This window comes from Zophobas morio, unplaced genomic scaffold (genome assembly GCF_036711695.1).
Source record: "Zophobas morio isolate AGI-343-1 ecotype UQ-CSIRO unplaced genomic scaffold, CSIRO_AGI_Zmor_V1 ptg000014l, whole genome shotgun sequence".
NCBI classification, from domain to species: domain Eukaryota; kingdom Metazoa; phylum Arthropoda; class Insecta; order Coleoptera; family Tenebrionidae; genus Zophobas; species Zophobas morio.
Window position 1 is genome coordinate 24,979,437 of NW_026972119.1, and position 17,667 is coordinate 24,997,103.

Here is a 17,667-nt window from a genome sequence, read left to right on the forward strand (position 1 = left end):
GTTTTTCAGTTCTTCATTTGTTCGATTTTTCTATTTTGCAGGTTTTAGATTTTTTCAAGTTTTCGATTTTTCCATGTAATTTTTCGTTTTTTAAATTCCCAGTTTTTTAATTTCCAGCTTCAAGTTTTTCGTTTCGGTTTTTATTTTTTATTTTCTTCAATTTTTCTGTTTTTCAATATTTTGATTTTATAGTTTTTCGTTTTTCTATGTGAATTTTTCATTTTTGGATTTTTCAATTTTTTTGTTTGCAATTTCTCGGTCTTCAATTTTTTGGATTTGACAACTTTTGGATGTTTCGATTTTTAGATTTTGAAATTTTTTGATCTGAAGTTTCGATTTTTTTATTTTTTCAATTTTTCGGTTTTTCAATGTTTTTCAAAGTGAAAGTTTTCAATTTTTCGGTTTTTCAGTTTTGAGATTTTTAAATTTTTCGACATTTTTAAATTTCAGTATTTTGATTCCCCGATTTTTTTTAAATTTCAATTTTCTGATTTCTCGATTTTTTAAATTTTAGATTTTTCGCTTTAAAATTTTTGAATTTTTCAATTTTCGATTTTTGATATTTGAATTTCTCTTCTTCCGACTAATCCATTTTTCGACTTTTATTTTTATTTTTCCAATTTTCGATGTTATAGAAATTTCGATTTCTGGATTTTTCAGTATTTGAATTTTTCACTTTTTCAGTATTTCTGTTTTGAGATATTTTTGTTTTAAATTTTGAGTTTTGGGATTCGCAATTTCTCGATTTTTAATCTTCAAATGTTTAAAATTTTAAATTTTTCTGTTTAAAATTTTTCAATTATTCGATTTTTCTGTTTTTCAGATCTTTTGTTTTATTTTGTAGATTTTAGATTTTTCAATTTTTCGTTGCAATTTTTCGCTTTTTTAAATTTTCAGTTTTTAATTCCCAGAGTTTTCAATTTTTCGATGTTTTAAATTTAAATTTTTGGATTTAAATATTTCAATTTTTCGATAAGTATTTTAATTTTTTTATTTCGCGAATTTTTCGTTTTTGATTTCCCGATTTTTAATTTTTCAATTTTTTACATTTTAGATTTTTGATTAAAAATTTTTCAATTTTTTTTTTCGACTTTTCAGTTTTTTTATTTTTCCATTTTTCTAATTTTCGAGATTTCGATGTTTCGATTTTTCGACTTTTCAGTTTCTCAATTTTTTGATTTTTCGACTTTTTGATGTTTCATTTTCGGAAATTTTAAATTTTTCGGTTTTTCAGTTTGTCGATTTTCAGTATCTCGATTTTTAATTTTTCAATTTTTAAAATTTTGGATTTTTCGATTGAAAACTTCAATTTTTCGATTTTGCAGGTTTTCAGTTTTTAGTTATTCGATCTAATTTTTCGCTTTTAAATTTAAGATTTTTTAATTTTAAATTATTCCATTTTTCGATTCTTTAATTTTTCCATGTTTTAATTTTATTATTTCGCGAATTTTTCGATTTTTCAGTTGGTTTTTTCTATTTTTGAATTATAAATAAATTATTCTATTTTTTGAAGTTTCGATATCTCCATCTGTAGATTTTTCGACTTCCCGAGTGTAGATGTTTTGCGTTTTTTAAAAACCATAATTTTTCAATTTATCGGATTTTCACCTTTTAGATATTTTTAATGATAATAATAATAATTTCTTTTGGATTTTTTAATTTTTCGCTATTTCAGTTTAGAAATCTTTCAATTTTTCGATATTTTTAAATTGCAGATTTTTGATTATTAGATTTGTTAAGTTTTTGATTTTTGGATTTATTTAATGTTTGAATTTTTCAATTTTCAATTTTTGATGTTTGGATTTCTCGATTTTTCAATTTTTCGTACTTTCAAATTGTAGATTAATCGATTAATCGATTTTTCGACTTTTCAGAATTTTTATTTTTCCAATTCTGGAATTTTTTCAACTTTCAGATTTTTTTAATGATAATAATAATAATTTCTTTTGGATTTTTTAATTTTTCGCTATTTCAGTTTAAAGACCTTTCAATTTTTCGATATTTTTAAATTTCAGATTTTTGATTTTTTGATTTTTTAAATTTTTGATTTTTGGATTTAAAATTTTTGAATTTTTGAATTTTCAATTTTTGATATTTGGATTTTTCGATTTTTCAATTTTTCGTACTTTTAAATTGTAGATTAATCGATTAATCCATTTTTCGACTTTTCAGAATTTTTATTTTTCCAATTCTGAATTTTATCGAGATCTCGATGATTCGAGTTTTCGATTTTTCAATTTTGCAGGTTTGGATTTTTCAATTTTTTGACTTTTGGTTTCCAAATTTTTCAATTTTTGGCGTTTTACTTTCGGGAATTTTCGGTTTTTCGATTTTTCGTTCTGTCGATTTTTCAATATTTCTGTGTTGAGATCTTTCGATTTTTTTTTTTTTAATTTTCAATTTTTGGATTTCCAAGTCTCTCGATTTTTAATTTTTCAATTTTTAAAATTTTAGATTTTTCGATTGAAAGCTTTTCAATTTTTCGGTTTTGCAGTTTTCCAGTTCTTTAGTTATTCGATCTAATTTTTCGCTTTTTCAATTTAATAGTTTCGAATTTTAAATTTTTCGATTCTTCAATTTTTCTGTTTGATTTTTTTTTTTCGCGAATTTTTCGATTTTTCAGTTGGTTTTTTCTATTTTTAAATTGTAAATTATTCTATTTTTTGACGTTTCGATATCTCCATCTTTAAATTTTTCGACTTCCCGATTGTAGATGTTTTGTGTTTTTCAAAAACCATAATTTTTCAATTTTTCGATTTATTCCATGTTTGGAAGTTTCGATTTCTTGATCTTTTTTTTTGCTTGTTAAAACCAATAATTTTTTGATTTTTGAATTTTTCGGTTTTAAATTTTTCAGTTTTTCGGTTTCTCAATTTTTTTTCGAAATTTCGATGTTTCAATTATTTTATTAACATTTTAAATATGTAATAAAAATTACAATTTTTAAAAATTTCCACTTTAATTTACAATTTACGATTTTGAAAATACATATAAGAATTCTTCCATTTTTCACTTACTTACACGATTTTTAATTTTCCAGTTAAGTGTAGAAGCTTTGAAAAATTTAAAACAGGAAATCAAGAACTTGAAAAATTGTTGAAACGAAAAAAGAAAAATCCAATGAATAAAAATTACACAAATCGTAAAATCGGCTGATTGAGAAATCCAAAAACTGCAAAATTAAAATTTTCAAAATTGGATAATCAAGGAACTGAAAAATCAGATTTAATGAACAAAAAATTGAAAGATGAAAAAACGAAAAATTATGAAACCCAAACACTGAAAAATGGAAAAATTGAAAAAAATTGAAGAAAATGAAAAACTGTGATGTAAAATCAAGAAAATAATATGAAAAAATCGGGAAAATGAAAAATAATTTATTATTTAGTATTTAAATTATGAGCTTGTTGTGGTTATTCTTTTTGAGGTTATGTAACCTCTGCTTTTATTTACTTCCCTCCAACAGGTGTTACAATCAAAACTTCGCTGAACTTCCACCAAACGCTAGTTGCTTAATGTAAAATATATTAGCGCATTTTCGGCATACTTCTCTAACAACTACCCCTAAACTTGCCTCGTTAATTGGGTGGAAATCGCGGAAGCTCTCTGAATTACATTTTTGAGCAGATTTAATAACAGTCATTGTTGGAGAATTACGTTCCGTTTTCCACTCGAGCGAGTTTAGTCTAGATTTTTTCGGTGAATTGCCTCTAATTGATTTTTCTTATTTAATGTCTAGTTTGAAAATGAACCTTCCTCCCCTTTGTTAAAAAAGCGGCCCCCATAACGGAAATGCAGCTTTTACGCTGACACGCCATTAGTCTAAAAGTTGCGCTGTTGGAGGCCACAAGGGCGCTCTTTACTCCAATTTGCGGTTCGTTAAATTTTAAAAATTATTAGCTGGGTGAAACAAAGCGAAAATGTAAATGACCACCAGAAATGTAAATTGCAGCGTGTTTTTTAAAGTCTGGGTATTTAGAAATTAGCCGAATGATAACGTTAGCACGTTTCTTATTATACGATTCACAATAAGTTTGTTTTCGGAGGATGCTTGCGCAAACAGAATGTAGAGAAAATTTACCTAATACAAATTTTGCATCAGTAATATGTAAATATATTTACTCAGGACGAAGATCAATTTCGTTAGTGATTTAATACAATGTACTTACGTCAAAGATAGTGCGGAAGCTATTTCCGCCAGGTACTTTGTTATCCATCACAAAAAGGATCGATCATCGTTCGAATTTAGAAAGAATTATCACACACAAAAATTGCTTCTGACTGAAACAAGCCCCATTTTGAGGAAATCGTAACTTATTTTTTCAGATTTGATTGCCCGGATACACTCAATTCATTGTTTGCTTTTCCGGGGTCGTCAGGCTTTTGTTTTCAAGTATTTTCAAATCACTTTACTCTGTCGCAATTTTCCTTCGGAAAACAACATTCCTGTGATTAAACACTAAACATGAAAATTTCGTGTTTATGCTGTCGTATCAATTTACACCCAAATTAAACCGGAATGACTATTTTATGGAATAATCAAAGTCATAATTGCTTCTATTTCAGTTATAGTGGCGGCATTATAAAAACGGGCTCATTTTCATTTTGATGCCAGGATTTTGCAATAATTAGCCACGAGATTGAAAATTGTAGAGAGACAACCGGATTGATGCGGCAACAAATCCGGGTATTTTACGAACATCAGTTAAAACCCTTGGAAATAAAAAGGGCCACGCACTTAGTAAAATTACTCTGGGCAATTAAAAAATCGATGGCAGAAATAGAAACACTTTCATTTGATAAATGTAATTCATCGGTTTAATCAATTTAAAGAGATAGTTTCCCGATAATCAAGAATTACACGTAATTGAAATTGCAAATATTCAAGATAACAACAAAAAATAATCCAAGAATTGCAACTGAAGCTCGTGAAGATATAACAAATGTCAGCTGGATTTAAATGATTCGGCAGTTTTCTGAAAATGGCTCGAAGGGAGTTGTGGTGATTTTAATTTTTATAAATATTCTTTCAAATTCTTTCAAAAATAAAAGGCTCCAAAGATTCTTTCACGTTCTTTAAAGAGAAGATACCCCAAGATTCTTTCAAATTCTTTCAAAAACAAAACACCCAGGCCCTCAGAAATTCCTTTAAAAATAAAACACCAGAGATTCGCGATTCTTTTAAATTCCTCAAAAATAAATTACCAGAAGTCCTCGAGACTCTTTTAAATTCTTCAAAAACAAAACACGGAAAAGCTCAAGGATTCTTTTAATTCTCATAAAACAAAATATTCTAGCCCGCAGAAATTCTTTTAAATTCTCTCAAAAATAAAACATCAGAAGCCCCCGAGATTCTTTCACACTCTTTCAAAAACAAAACACCAGGAGCCCCAGAGATTCTTAGAAAAATCTTTAAAAATACACAAAAAACGCCAAGACTCTTTTATATTCTTTCGAAATACCAAGCTCCCCAGAGGTTCTTTTAAAATCTTTGAAAACACTCCAAAGATTCTTATAACTTCATCAAAAACAAAAGAGCAAAGGTATAGATGATCCTTTTAAAATCACCAAAGACCTCCACGATTCTTTTATACTCTTTCAAAAAGAAACACCAAGGAGCCCCGAGATTCTTAAAAATCTTTTAAAAACAACATAAAAGACCCTCGGATTCTTGTATGTTCTTTTGAAATACTAAGTGCCCCAAAGATTCTTTTAAAATCTTTCAAAGTACCATAGGCATCAAAGATTCTATTAAATTCTTTCACAAACAAAATACCGAAGCGTCCAGAGATTGTTTTAAATTGTTTCAAAATCAAACCAGTGTAAGTCCCAAAGATTCTCTTAAACTCTTTCCAAAATAAAACACCAGTGGCCAGAGATTCTTTTAAAGTCATTCGAAACACCACAGATTCTTTTAAATTCTTTCAAAAATAAAACACCAGAAGCCCCAAGATTCTTAAAAAAAATTTCAAAACACAACACAATTCTTTCTTCTTTTTCTAGATTCTTTTATATTCTTTGGAAATACCAAATGCCCCAGAGGTTATTTTAAAATCTTTTAAACCGTCATAAGCCCCAAAGATTCTATTAAATTCTTTCACAAACAAAACACCAAAGGTTTCAGAGATTGTTTTAAATTCTTTCAAAACTGAACTAGTATAAGTCCCAGAAATCCTCTTAAACTCTTTCAAAAATAAAACACCAGTGGCCAGAGATTCTTTTAAAGTCATTCGAAACACCACAGACTCTTTTAAATTCTTTCAAAAATAAAACACCAGGAGCCCCCAAAATTCTTAAAAATCTTTTCAAAACACAACACAATTCTTTCTTCTTTTTTCTAGATTCTTTTATATTCTTTCGAAATACCAAATGCCCCAGAGGTTATTTTAAAATCTTTTAAAACGTCATAAGCCCCAAAGATTCTATTCAATTCTTTCACAAACAAAACACCAAAGGTTTCAGAGATTGTTTTAAATTCTTTCAAAACTGAACTAGTATAAGTCCCAGAAATCCTCTTAAACTCTTTCAATAATAAAACACCAATGGCCAGAGATTGTTTTAAAGTCATTCGAAACACCACAGATTCTTTTAAATTATTTCAAAAATAAAACACCAGGAGCCCCCAATATTCTTAAAAATCTTTTCAAAATACAAGACAATTATTTCTTCTTTTTCTAGATTCTTTTATATTCTTTCGAAATACCAAGTTTATTTTAAAATCTTTTAAAACGTCATAAGCCCCAAAGATTCTATTAAATTCTTTCACAAACAAAACACCAAAATTGTTTCAAAACTGAACTAGTATAAGTCCCAGAAATCCACTTAAATTCTTTCAAAAATACAACACCAATTCTTTCAAGTCATTTCAAAACACTAGGGACCCCAGATTATTTTCAATTCTTCTAGAAACAAAACAAAAGGTCAAAGCTTTTTAGTTCTTTCTAAAAAAAAGCAACAAAGCTTTCAGAAATTCCATTAAATTCTTTTAAAAATAAAACACCAGGAGCCCCCGACATTCTCAAAATCATTCAAAAACCCAACATAAAAGATCTCCAAGATTGTTTTAAATTATTTCAAAAACTAAACACCAAGAGCCCCAAAGATTCTTTCAAGTTCTTTCAAAAACAAATCAACAAAAGTCCCGGAATTCTTTTAAATTCTTTAAAAACTAAGTCATCAACGACTCCAGATATTTTTTAATTCTTTCAAGAACAAAATATCAAGGCCCTCAGAAATTCCTTAAAAAATAAAACACCAGGAGTCCCAGAGATTCTTATATATTCTTTCGAAATACCAACACCCCAAAGATTCTATTAAATTATTTCACAAACAAAACACCAAAGATTGCAGAGGTTGTTTTAAATTCGACCGAAACACTAAAGGCCCGTGAGAATGTTTCAAATTCTTTCAAAATGGAACCAGTGTCACTCCCAGAAATCCTCTTAAATTCTTTCAAAAATACAACACCAAAGGTCCCAGAGACTCTTTTAAATTATTTCAAAACACCAAGAACCCCAGATTCTTTTAAATTCTTCCAAAAACAAGCTCAAACATTCTTTTAGTTCTCTCAAAAACAAAAGGCCCTCACAAATTGTTTTAAATTTTTTCAAAAATGAAACAATTCATGAAATTCGTTTACACTCTTTCAAAAACAAAACACTAAGAGCCCCCGAGATTCTTAAAGAATCTTTTAACAACACACAAAAAAATCCAAGACTTTTTCATATTATTTCAAAATACCAAGTGCCCCAGAGGTTCTTTTAAAATATTTCAAAAACAAAAGACTAAATGTCCCAGTGATTTTTTTAAAATTATTCGAAACACCAAGGGCGCCAGATATTCTTTTAAATTCTTACATAAACAAAACACGAAAAGCCCTCAGAAATTCTTTTAAATTCTTTCAAAAATAAAACACCATCTTTCAAAAACACAACACCAAAGACCTCCACGATTCTTTTATATTCTTTCGAAATACCAAGTGCCCCAGAAATTCTTTTAAAATCTTTCAAAACACTATAGGTTCCAACAATACCAATAATTTCTTTCACAAACAAAACACCAAAGATTCCAGAGGTTGTTGTAAATTCTTTCAAAATACCAAGGCCCCTTGAGGTTCTAAATTCTTTCAAAATCAAACTAGTATAAGTCCCACACATCCTTTCAAGTTCTTTCAAAAATAAAACATCAAACAGAGATTCTTTCAAATTCTTTCGAAACACTAAGGACACCATACTCTTTCCAATTCTTCTAGAAACAAAACACTTGAAACTCAAAGATTCTGTTAATTCTCCGAAAAACAAAATATTAAAGCCTTCAGAAGGCCTTTAAAATCTTTCAAAAATAAAACACATGAAGCCCCCGAGATTCTTTTACACTCTTTCAAAAACCAAACACCTGGAACCCTCGAGATACTTAAAAAAGCTTTTAAAAACACACAAGAAACCGCAAAACTCTTTTATCTCTTTTCGAAATACCAAATGCTCCAGAAGTTCTTTTAAAATCTTTCAAAACACCAAGACTTCCAGATATACTTTTAAATTCTTTCCAAAACAAAACACAAAAGCCCTCAGATTTTTTTTAAAATTCTTTCAAAAATAAAACACCAGGAGCCCCCGAGATTCTTATAGAATCTTTCAAAAACACAGCACAAAAGATCATCGAGATTCTTTTATATTCTTTCGAAATATAGAAGTTCCTTTAAAATCTTTCAAAACGCCGTAAGTCCCAAAGATTCTATTAAATTATTTCCCAAACAAAACGCCAAGGATTCCAGAGGTTGTTTTAAAGTCAATCGAAATGGAACCAGTATCACTCCCAGAGGTACTCTTAAATTCTTTCAAAAATAAAACACCGAAGGTTCCAGAAATTCTTTTAAATTCTTTCTTCAAAAACAAAACACTTGAAAGGACAAAGATTTTTGAATTCTTTCAAAAACAAAAGACCCCCGAGATTCTTTTAAATTATTTCAAAAACAAAAAACCAAGGGCCCCAAAGATTTTTTCAACTTTTTTCAAAAACAAAATAGCAAAAGTCCTAAAATTCTTTTCAATTTTTTCAAAACATCAACGGCTCCAGAAATTCTTTTAATTCTTTCAAAAAAAACTAAGGCATTCAGAAATTACATATTTTAAATTTTTTCAAAAATAAAACACAAAGGACCCCCAGGTCCTCTAAAAATCTTTCAAAAACACAGATTCTTTAAAATTCTTTGGAAACACTAAGAGGAGCAAAGAATATTTTAATTCTTTTGAAACACCACGGGACCCAGGGATTCTTTTAAATTCTTTCAAAACATCAAGAGCTTCAGAGATTCTTCTAAATTCTTCCAAAAGCAAAACATGGCCCATGAGATTCTTTTCAAATCTTTCAAAAACACAACACAACGGACTCCTAATTTTTTTTTAAATTCCTTGAAAAAAACAAGTGTTCCCAGATTATTTTAAATCCGTACAAAAACAAAACTCTCAAAAGTTGCAAGATTTTATTAATTCGCATTTTCAAAAAAAAATTAACCTTAAAAATTCTTTGAAATTATTTCAAAAATAAAACACAAGGAGCCCCCGGAATTCTTTTTAATTTCTTTCAAAAACAAAACAGTCAGGTCATCGAAATTCCTTTAAAAATAAAACACCAGAAACTCTCGACATTCTTTTAAATTCCTCAAAACGAAAACTCCAGAAGTCCCCGAGATTCTTATATATTTTTTCGAAGTACCAAGAAACCCAGGTTCTTTTAAATCCTTCAAAAAACAAAACACTTGGAAGCTCAACGATTCTTTTAATTATCTCAAAAACAAAATAATAAGGCCCTCAGAAATTCTTTCGAAAATAAAACAAAACACCAGGAACCCCCGAGATTCTAATAGAATCTTTCAAAAACACAACAGAAAAGACCATCGAGATTCTTTTATATCCTTCCGAACCACTGAGTGCAAGAGATTCTTTTAAAATCTTTCAAAACGCCATATGTCTTAAAGATTCAGTTACATTCTTTCAGAAACAATACACCAAAGGTTCCAGAAATTGTTTTAAATCCTTTCAAAATCGAACCAGTATAAGTCTTAGATTTTTTCAAAAATAAAACACCAAAGGTCCGAGAGGTTCTTTTAAATTATTTCAAAACACCAAGAACCCCTGATTCTTTTAAATTCTTTCAAAAACAAAAGACTGGGAAACTCAACGATTCTTTTAATTCTCTCAAAAACAAAATAATAAAGCCCTCAGAAGTTCTTTCAAAGATAAAATAAAACACCAGGAGCCCTCGAGATTCTAACAGAATCTTTCAAAAACACAACACAAAAGACCATCGAGATTCCTTTATATTCTTCCGAAATACTGAGTGTCCCAGAGATTCTCTTTAAATCTTTGAAAACACCATTGGTCTTAAAAATTATATTAAATTCTTTGACAAACAGTAAAAGGTTCCAGAAATTGTTTTAAATTCTTTCAAAATCGAACACAGTATACGTCCCAGAAATCCTCTTAGATTATTTCAAAAATAAACACCAAAGGTCGTAAAGATTCTTTTAAATTCGTTCGAAACACTAAAGATTCTTTTCAATTCTTCTAGAAACAAAACGCTGGAAAGCTCACACTAGAAAGCTCGAAAGTTTTTTAATTCTTTCGAAAATAGAACGCCAAAGCCCTCAGAAATTTTATTCAATTATTTTAAAAATAAAACACCACGAGCCCCCGAGATTTTCAAAATCATTCAAAAACACAATATAAACGACCTCGAAGATTCTTTTAAATTATTTCAAAATAGAACCAGCAAAATTCCCGGGATTCTTTTCAATTCTCAAAACACCAACACCCTCAGAAATTACATATTTTAAATTCTTTCAAAAACAAAACACAAAGGACCCCCAGGTTCTTTTAAAAGCCTTCAGAAACATAATACACAAAGGACTCCCAAGATTGTTTTAAATTCTTTAGAAACACCAAGGTCGACAAAGATTATTTTAATTCTTTTGAAACACCAGGAGACACACGAATTCCTTTAAATTTTTTCAAAACATCACGAGTTTCAGAGATTCTTTTAAAATCTTTCAAAAACACAAGAGAAAGGACTCCTAAAACTCTTTTAAATGCTTTCCAAACATCAAGGGCGGCAGAGCTTATTTTAAATTCTTTTCAAGACATTAAGGATCCCACAGATTCTTTTAAATTCTTCAAAAAACCCTCAAAAACTTTAAGATTCTTTCAATCCAAAAGCCCTTAAAAATTCTTTTAAATTATTTCAAAAATAAAACACAATGAGCCCCCGGGATTCTTTTTAATTTCATTCAAAAACAAAACACCCAGGTCCTCAGAAATTCCTTTAAAAATAAAATACCAGAACCTCTCGAGATTCTTTTAAATTCCTCAAAAAGAAAACTCCAGGAGTCCAAGAGATTCTTATATATTTTTTCGAAGTACCAAGAACCCGTGATTATTTTAAATTCTTCCAAAAACAAAAGACTTGGAAGCTCAACGATTCTTTTAATTCTCTCAAAAACAAAATAATAAAGCCCTCAGAAATTCTTTCAAAAATAAAATAAAACACCAGGAGCCCACGAGATTCTAACAGAATCTTTCAAAACGCCATAGGTCTAAAGATTCAGTTAAATTATTTCAGAAACAATACACCAAAGGTTCCAGAAATTGTTTTAACTTCTTTCAAAGTCGAACACAGTATAAGTCCCAGAAATCCTCTTTGATTATTTCAAAAATAAAACACCAAAAGTCGTAAAGATTCTTTTAAATTCGTTCGAAACACTAAAGATTCTTTTCAATTATTCTAGAAACAAAACGCTGGAAAGCTCATACTTGAAAGCTCAAAGATTTTTTAATTCTTTCGAAAATAAAACGCCAAAGCCCTCAGAAATTTTATTCAATTCTTTTAAAAATAAAACACCACAAGCTCCCGAGACTCCCAAAATCATTCAAAAACACCTCCGAGATTCTTTTAAATTATTTCAAAATAGAATCAGCAAAATTCCCGGGATTCTTTTAAAGTCTCAAAACACTAAGACCCTCAGAAATTACATATTTTAAATTCTTTCAAAAACAAAACACAAAGGAACCCCAGGTTCTTTTAAAAGCCTTCAAAACACTTAGAAACACCAAGGTCGACAAAGATACTTTTGAACCACCAGGAGACACACGGATTCCTGTAAATTTTTTCAAAACATCAAGAGTTTCAGAGATTCTTTTAAAATCTTTCAAAACACAAGAGAAAGGACTCCTGAAACTCTTTCTCTCATCAAGGGCGGCAGAGCTTATTTTAAATTATTTTCAAGACATTAAGGATCCTACAGATTCTTTTAAATTCTTCAAAAAACCCTCAAAAGCTCTAAGATTCTTTCAATCCAAAAGCCGTTAAAAATTCTTTTAAATTATTTCAAAAATTAAACACAAGGAGCCCCGGGATTGTTTTTACAAAAACACTGGAGTCCCTGACACTCTTTTAAACTCTCTTAAAAAGAAAATACAAGAGACCTCGAAGATTCTTTTAAACTCTTTCAAAAACACAAGGAATCTCTAAAATTCTTTCAAATTAGCTCAAAAACAAAGCACCCAAAGCCTCAGACATTCATTTAATTGTTTCAAAAATAAAACATCAGGGGTCCCCAACATTCCTTCATGTTAATTTAAATGTTACACAAAAAGCCGCAAAAATTTTTTCAAATTCTTAAAAAAAAGATACCAAGGGACCCTGAGATTCCTTCAGACTCTTTCAGAAACAAAATACCAGAAATTCAGAAAAACTTTTTCCAAATTCTTTCAAAATCGAAATATCAAACAATTTTTAAAAAATTGTAGGACCAGAAAGTTTGGTGACAAAAAAAATTATCTAAAAACAGAAATTGTAACTGAAAATCTATAAACACTCTCCCTTGAACAACAACAAGAATTTTAAAATGAAAAACTCAAAAAAAATCAAGTGTGCTCACTGCTCATACTATACAGTGCAAAATTAAAAAAAATGATGAAGAAGGACGATTATAGGAAATTAAAGTAACAGTACACATAATGGAGGGGATCTTCAAAAATGGTATAAATATTATAAAATAAAGAAGGAAAACCTCAATTCACAAAGAATAAGGAATTAAAAAAAGGGAATATTTTGTAAATCGCCTCCAACTTTAGATTTGAAAGGACTATTCTACACAAAAGGAACAAAATAATGACAACTTGATAGTTCTGTAAACAATGAATATAATAAAGAAATTTACACAAATAACGTATTATTTTATTTTTTAAACCAAAATTGTGATACACAACTGAAAAAACTCTAAACATTCTGTTCTAGTTATAACTGACAAAAAAATGAAACTTTTTCAAATTTTTAAATCTTTTCTTTTTTTGTTTCAGATGATTAAAATGATGGTCATCGTCGTTTGTGGATACACACTTTGCTGGCTCCCCTACAATATTCTACTGGTAAGTATTAAACATGCAAACGATTTTAATAAAACCGCTCCTTCCCGGAGAAAATCATTCTCATCTTCCCTTGAGAGAACAAGATAAACTTTCACCTTTGAATCTAGCAACTACTTTACCCTCAGTGAAACTGTGTGTGCAAAATTGGCTCAATTTTTAATAAAACCTCGCCACATAATCACGAAAATCAACCTCAAACATAATTTTCTTGACTCTTAACCCTCAACTAAAACATTTGAAACAAACTTTGACCACTTACTTTTTGACTTAGAAGATTTTCGGTTAATTAATCGGACGAAATTCAAATGCTAAATCGGCCGAAAAATCTCGCCCGTGGAACACCTGCTGCTCGGGGACCGAAATAAAGTAATAATTACTTTAGAATGGGGCGAATAAAAGTCAATAACAAACTGTTCGCGAACTTGGCGAGGGAGTAATCAAATTATTATCTCGGATTAAATCTCGCGATAACACCGGTGTAGATTTAACCGCGAAAAGCAATCGTGAAAATTATTAAGTTAATATTGACTTAATGTGATTACTTCATTTATAAAATCATTTCGCAAATTCGCTGATTGAATCTGGCGAATGTAAAACCTAAATTTATAATTAACCGCACAGAGGAATGCAAATTTGGCTAAATCCGGCCGGCACGAGGCGACGCAGGGCCGGAATTACGCCCTGGGCGTTTTAGCGGACGCATTATTGTTATACTGGGCGTCCGTAAATGTTTGTCCATCAAGTTGGCCGCGACGGAAATGTCAAAAAGGTTTTGAGTCAATTTTGCCGCTCTGAAAAAATCGTTGCAAAATTTAGCAATTACAGAAGTGTATTACTGGTTGCCTAACAACAGGTGTCTCATTTTAAAATTGTTTCCAACACAACTTTTTTTAATAATAATAATAACAATAACAGTCAGTGGTACGATTGGCACTTTTTTAATTTTTTAACTAACCCCGCCCACCCACCCGTTCTCCATTTCAGTGATATATATTTTATGTATTCTGGAAATACTGGAGAAATCGAAAAATCAAAAGGTTAAGAAATTGAAAAGCCAAAAAGTCGAAAAAATGAAAAATGGAAAAGTTCAAAATTGCAAAAATTGATAAATCGAAAAGTTGAACAATCGAAATACTTAGACCAAAATCGAAAAACGAAAAGTTGAAAGTTGAAAAATCGGAAAATCGAAAAATCTAAAAGCGGAAAAGTAAAAAAACGAAAAAAACGGAAGAATTGAAAAACTGGGAAACCGAAATAGGCCAAGATAAAAAGTCGAAAAGTTATAAACTGAAAAATCCCAAAACTGAAATTTCCAAAAACTGAGAATCTAAAAATTGAAAAACTGAGAAATCGAAAAATCGAAAAACTGAGTCGAAAAATCGAAACCTTAAAAAAAATCGAAAAATTGAATGATCAAAAACTCGAAAAATTAAAGAACAGGAAAATCGAAACATTGACTCATTGAAAAATCGAAAATTTGAAAAAACGAAGAATTAAAAAAGAGAAAACTTAAAATCGGGAAGTCCAGAAATCGAAACATTTGAAAAATCCGAAAACTTGAAAAATTGAAATATCGAGGAACTGAAATGAAAAATCGAGAAATCGAAAAATCAAAAATTTTAAAAATTGAAAATTTAAAATACCAAAAAATTTAACAATCTAAAATTTTAAAAACGAAAACTTGAAATATCAAAAAAGTTAAAAAATCGACACATCGAGAAATCAAAAGTCAAACCTTCGAAAATCGAAACACTCGAAAGTCAAGAAATGGGAAAATCAAAACATCGATTCATTGAAAAATCGAAAAATTGGGAATCTAAAGATCAAATTTGAAAAATTGAAAAATCAAAAATTTTAAAAAACGAAAAATTGAAAAATTGAAATGAAAACTCGAGAAATTGAAACATCTAAAATTTAAAAAATTGAAATATCAAATTGAAAAATCGAAAAAATAAAAAAATCGACACATCGAAAAATCCAGAAGTCAAAAGTATATCCGAAAATTCCAAAAGTGAAATTTCGAAAAACCGAAAAATTGAGAAATCGAAAAATCAAAAAAGTGAAGGCGAAAAATCAAAACTTGAAAAAAATCGAAAAATTTAAAAATCAAAAACCCGTAAAATCGAAAAATTAAAGAATTGAAGAACTGGAGAATCGAAACAGTCGCAAGTCAAAAAATGGGAAAATCAAAACATCGATTAATCGAAAAATCGAAAAATTGAGAATTTGGTCAAGTCAAAAATTGTAAAATTGAAGTTTTGAAAATTCTAAAATTTAAAAATTCTAAAATTGAATAATAAATATTCTAAAAAATCCCAAAACTGAAATTTCGAAAAACTGAAGAATGGAAAAACTTGAAAATCTCAAAATTGAAATATCCAAAAAATTAAGAAACCAAAAAGTCAAAAAAGTAAATTCGAAAAATCAAAACTTTAAAAAATTGAAAAATTGAAAAACCTCAAAACTGAAACATCCAAAAACCGAGAATCTAAAAAATTGAAAAATTAAGAAATCGAAAAATCAAAAAAGTGAAGTCGAAACATTGGAACCTTAAAAAAACTCGAAAAATTGAAAAACAGGAAATCTAAAACCGAAAGTCGAAAAATCGAAAATTTTGAAAAATTTAAAAAATTTGAAAAATTTAAAAATTGAAATATCCAAGAACTGAAATGAAAAATCGAAAATTTTAAAATTGAAAAAAAATCAAATTATTGAAAAATCTGAAATTGAAAAATCGAAAAAATAAAAAAATCAACACATTAAAAAATCCAGAAGTTAAAAATCGAAAAGTATATCGAAAAATCCCAAAAGTGATATATATATAGAAAAACTGAGAAATGAAAGAAAAACTGAATAATGGAAAAACTGAAAAATCACAAAACTAAAATATCCACAAAATGAGAATCCAAAAAACTGAAAAATTGAGAAATCGAAAAATCGAAAAAGTGAAGCCGAAAAATCTTTAAAAAAAACGTTAGAAACTTAAAAAAAATCGAAAAATTAAAGAATTGAAGAACTGAACAATCGAAACAATCGCAAGTCAAGAAATGGGAAAATCAAAACATCGGTTAATCTAAAAATCAAAAATTGAGGATTTAGAAAAGTCAAATTTGAAAAATTGTAAAAACCAAATATTCAAAAATAATAAAATTGAAGAGGAGAAAAATTGAAAAACTGAGAAATTGAAAAATCGAAAAATTGAATAATAAATAAACTGAAAACACCCCACAACTGAAATTTCCAAGAATTTAAAAATAAAAGAAAAACTGAAAAATCTCAAAACTGAAATATCCAAAAACTGAGAATCCAAAAAACTGAAAAATTGAGAAATCGAAATATCAAAAAAGTGAAGTCGAAAAATTGGAATCTTAAAAAAAGATCAAAAAATTGAAAAATAAAAAACTCGAAAAACTGAAAAATTGGAGAAGAGAAAAATCGAAACATTCGAAAGTTAAGAAATGGGGTAATCAAAACAACGGTTAATTGAAAAATCTAAAAATTGGGAGTTTGTAAGTCAGATTTGAAAAATTGAAAATTTGGAAAAACGAAAAATTGAAAAACAGGAAATCTAAAACCGGAAAATCGAAAAATCGAAAGAATATGAAATCGAAACATTTGAAAAATTCGAAAAATTGAAATATCGAAGAAATGAAATGAAAAATCGAGAAATTGAAAAATCTAAAATTTTAAAAATTGAAAAATTAAGATTTCAATAAATTGAAAAATATATAATTTAAAAAACGAAAAACTGAAAAATCAAAAAAATTAAAAAATATATTAGAATATACTAGAATTCAAAAATCGAAAAGTATATCGAAAAATCCCAAAAGTGAAATATCCAAAAACTGAGAATCAAAAAACTGAAAAATTTAGAAATCGAAAAATCAAAAAAGTGAAGCCAAAAAATGGAAACTTTAAAAAAAATTGAAAAATTGAAAAACCAAAAACCCATAAAATCGAAAAATTGAAGAATTGAAGAACTGGACAAAAAAATCAAAATATCGATTAATTGAAAGTTCGAAATATTTAAAAATGGTAAAATCGAAGTTTTAAAAATTCTAAAATTGAAGATCGAGAAATTGAAAAACTGAGTGAATCGAAAAACTGTGAATTTGTAAAAGTCAAATTTGAAAAATTGAAACATCGGAAATTTCAAAAAACGAAAATTTGAAAAACAGGCAATCTAAAACAGGAAAGTCGAAAAATCAACAGAATAAGGAATGAAAACATTCGAAAAATTCGA

At 28.5% G+C, this 17,667-nt stretch overlaps 2 protein-coding genes across 7 annotated transcripts in view; one reads left to right on the forward strand and one right to left on the reverse strand.

The window, feature by feature from the left end:
* LOC135128695 (luciferin 4-monooxygenase-like) overlaps window positions 1-13,933 on the reverse strand; it is a 79,891-nt gene extending 65,958 nt beyond the window's left edge. Inside the window, exon 1 of the mRNA XM_064055713.1 lies at window positions 13,684-13,933. The gene's annotated coding sequence lies outside the window, so the exon portion shown is untranslated. The remainder of the gene's footprint in view (window positions 1-13,683) is intronic.
* The window catches only part of LOC135128696 (RYamide receptor-like), a 347,224-nt gene that overhangs the window by 319,926 nt on the left and 9,631 nt on the right, over window positions 1-17,667 (forward strand). For all 6 annotated transcript variants that reach the window (XM_064055717.1, XM_064055715.1, XM_064055719.1 and 3 more), the window contains one exon: window positions 13,356-13,424. In XM_064055717.1, the coding sequence (XP_063911787.1) occupies window positions 13,356-13,424 (69 nt within the window). The remainder of the gene's footprint in view (window positions 1-13,355; window positions 13,425-17,667) is intronic.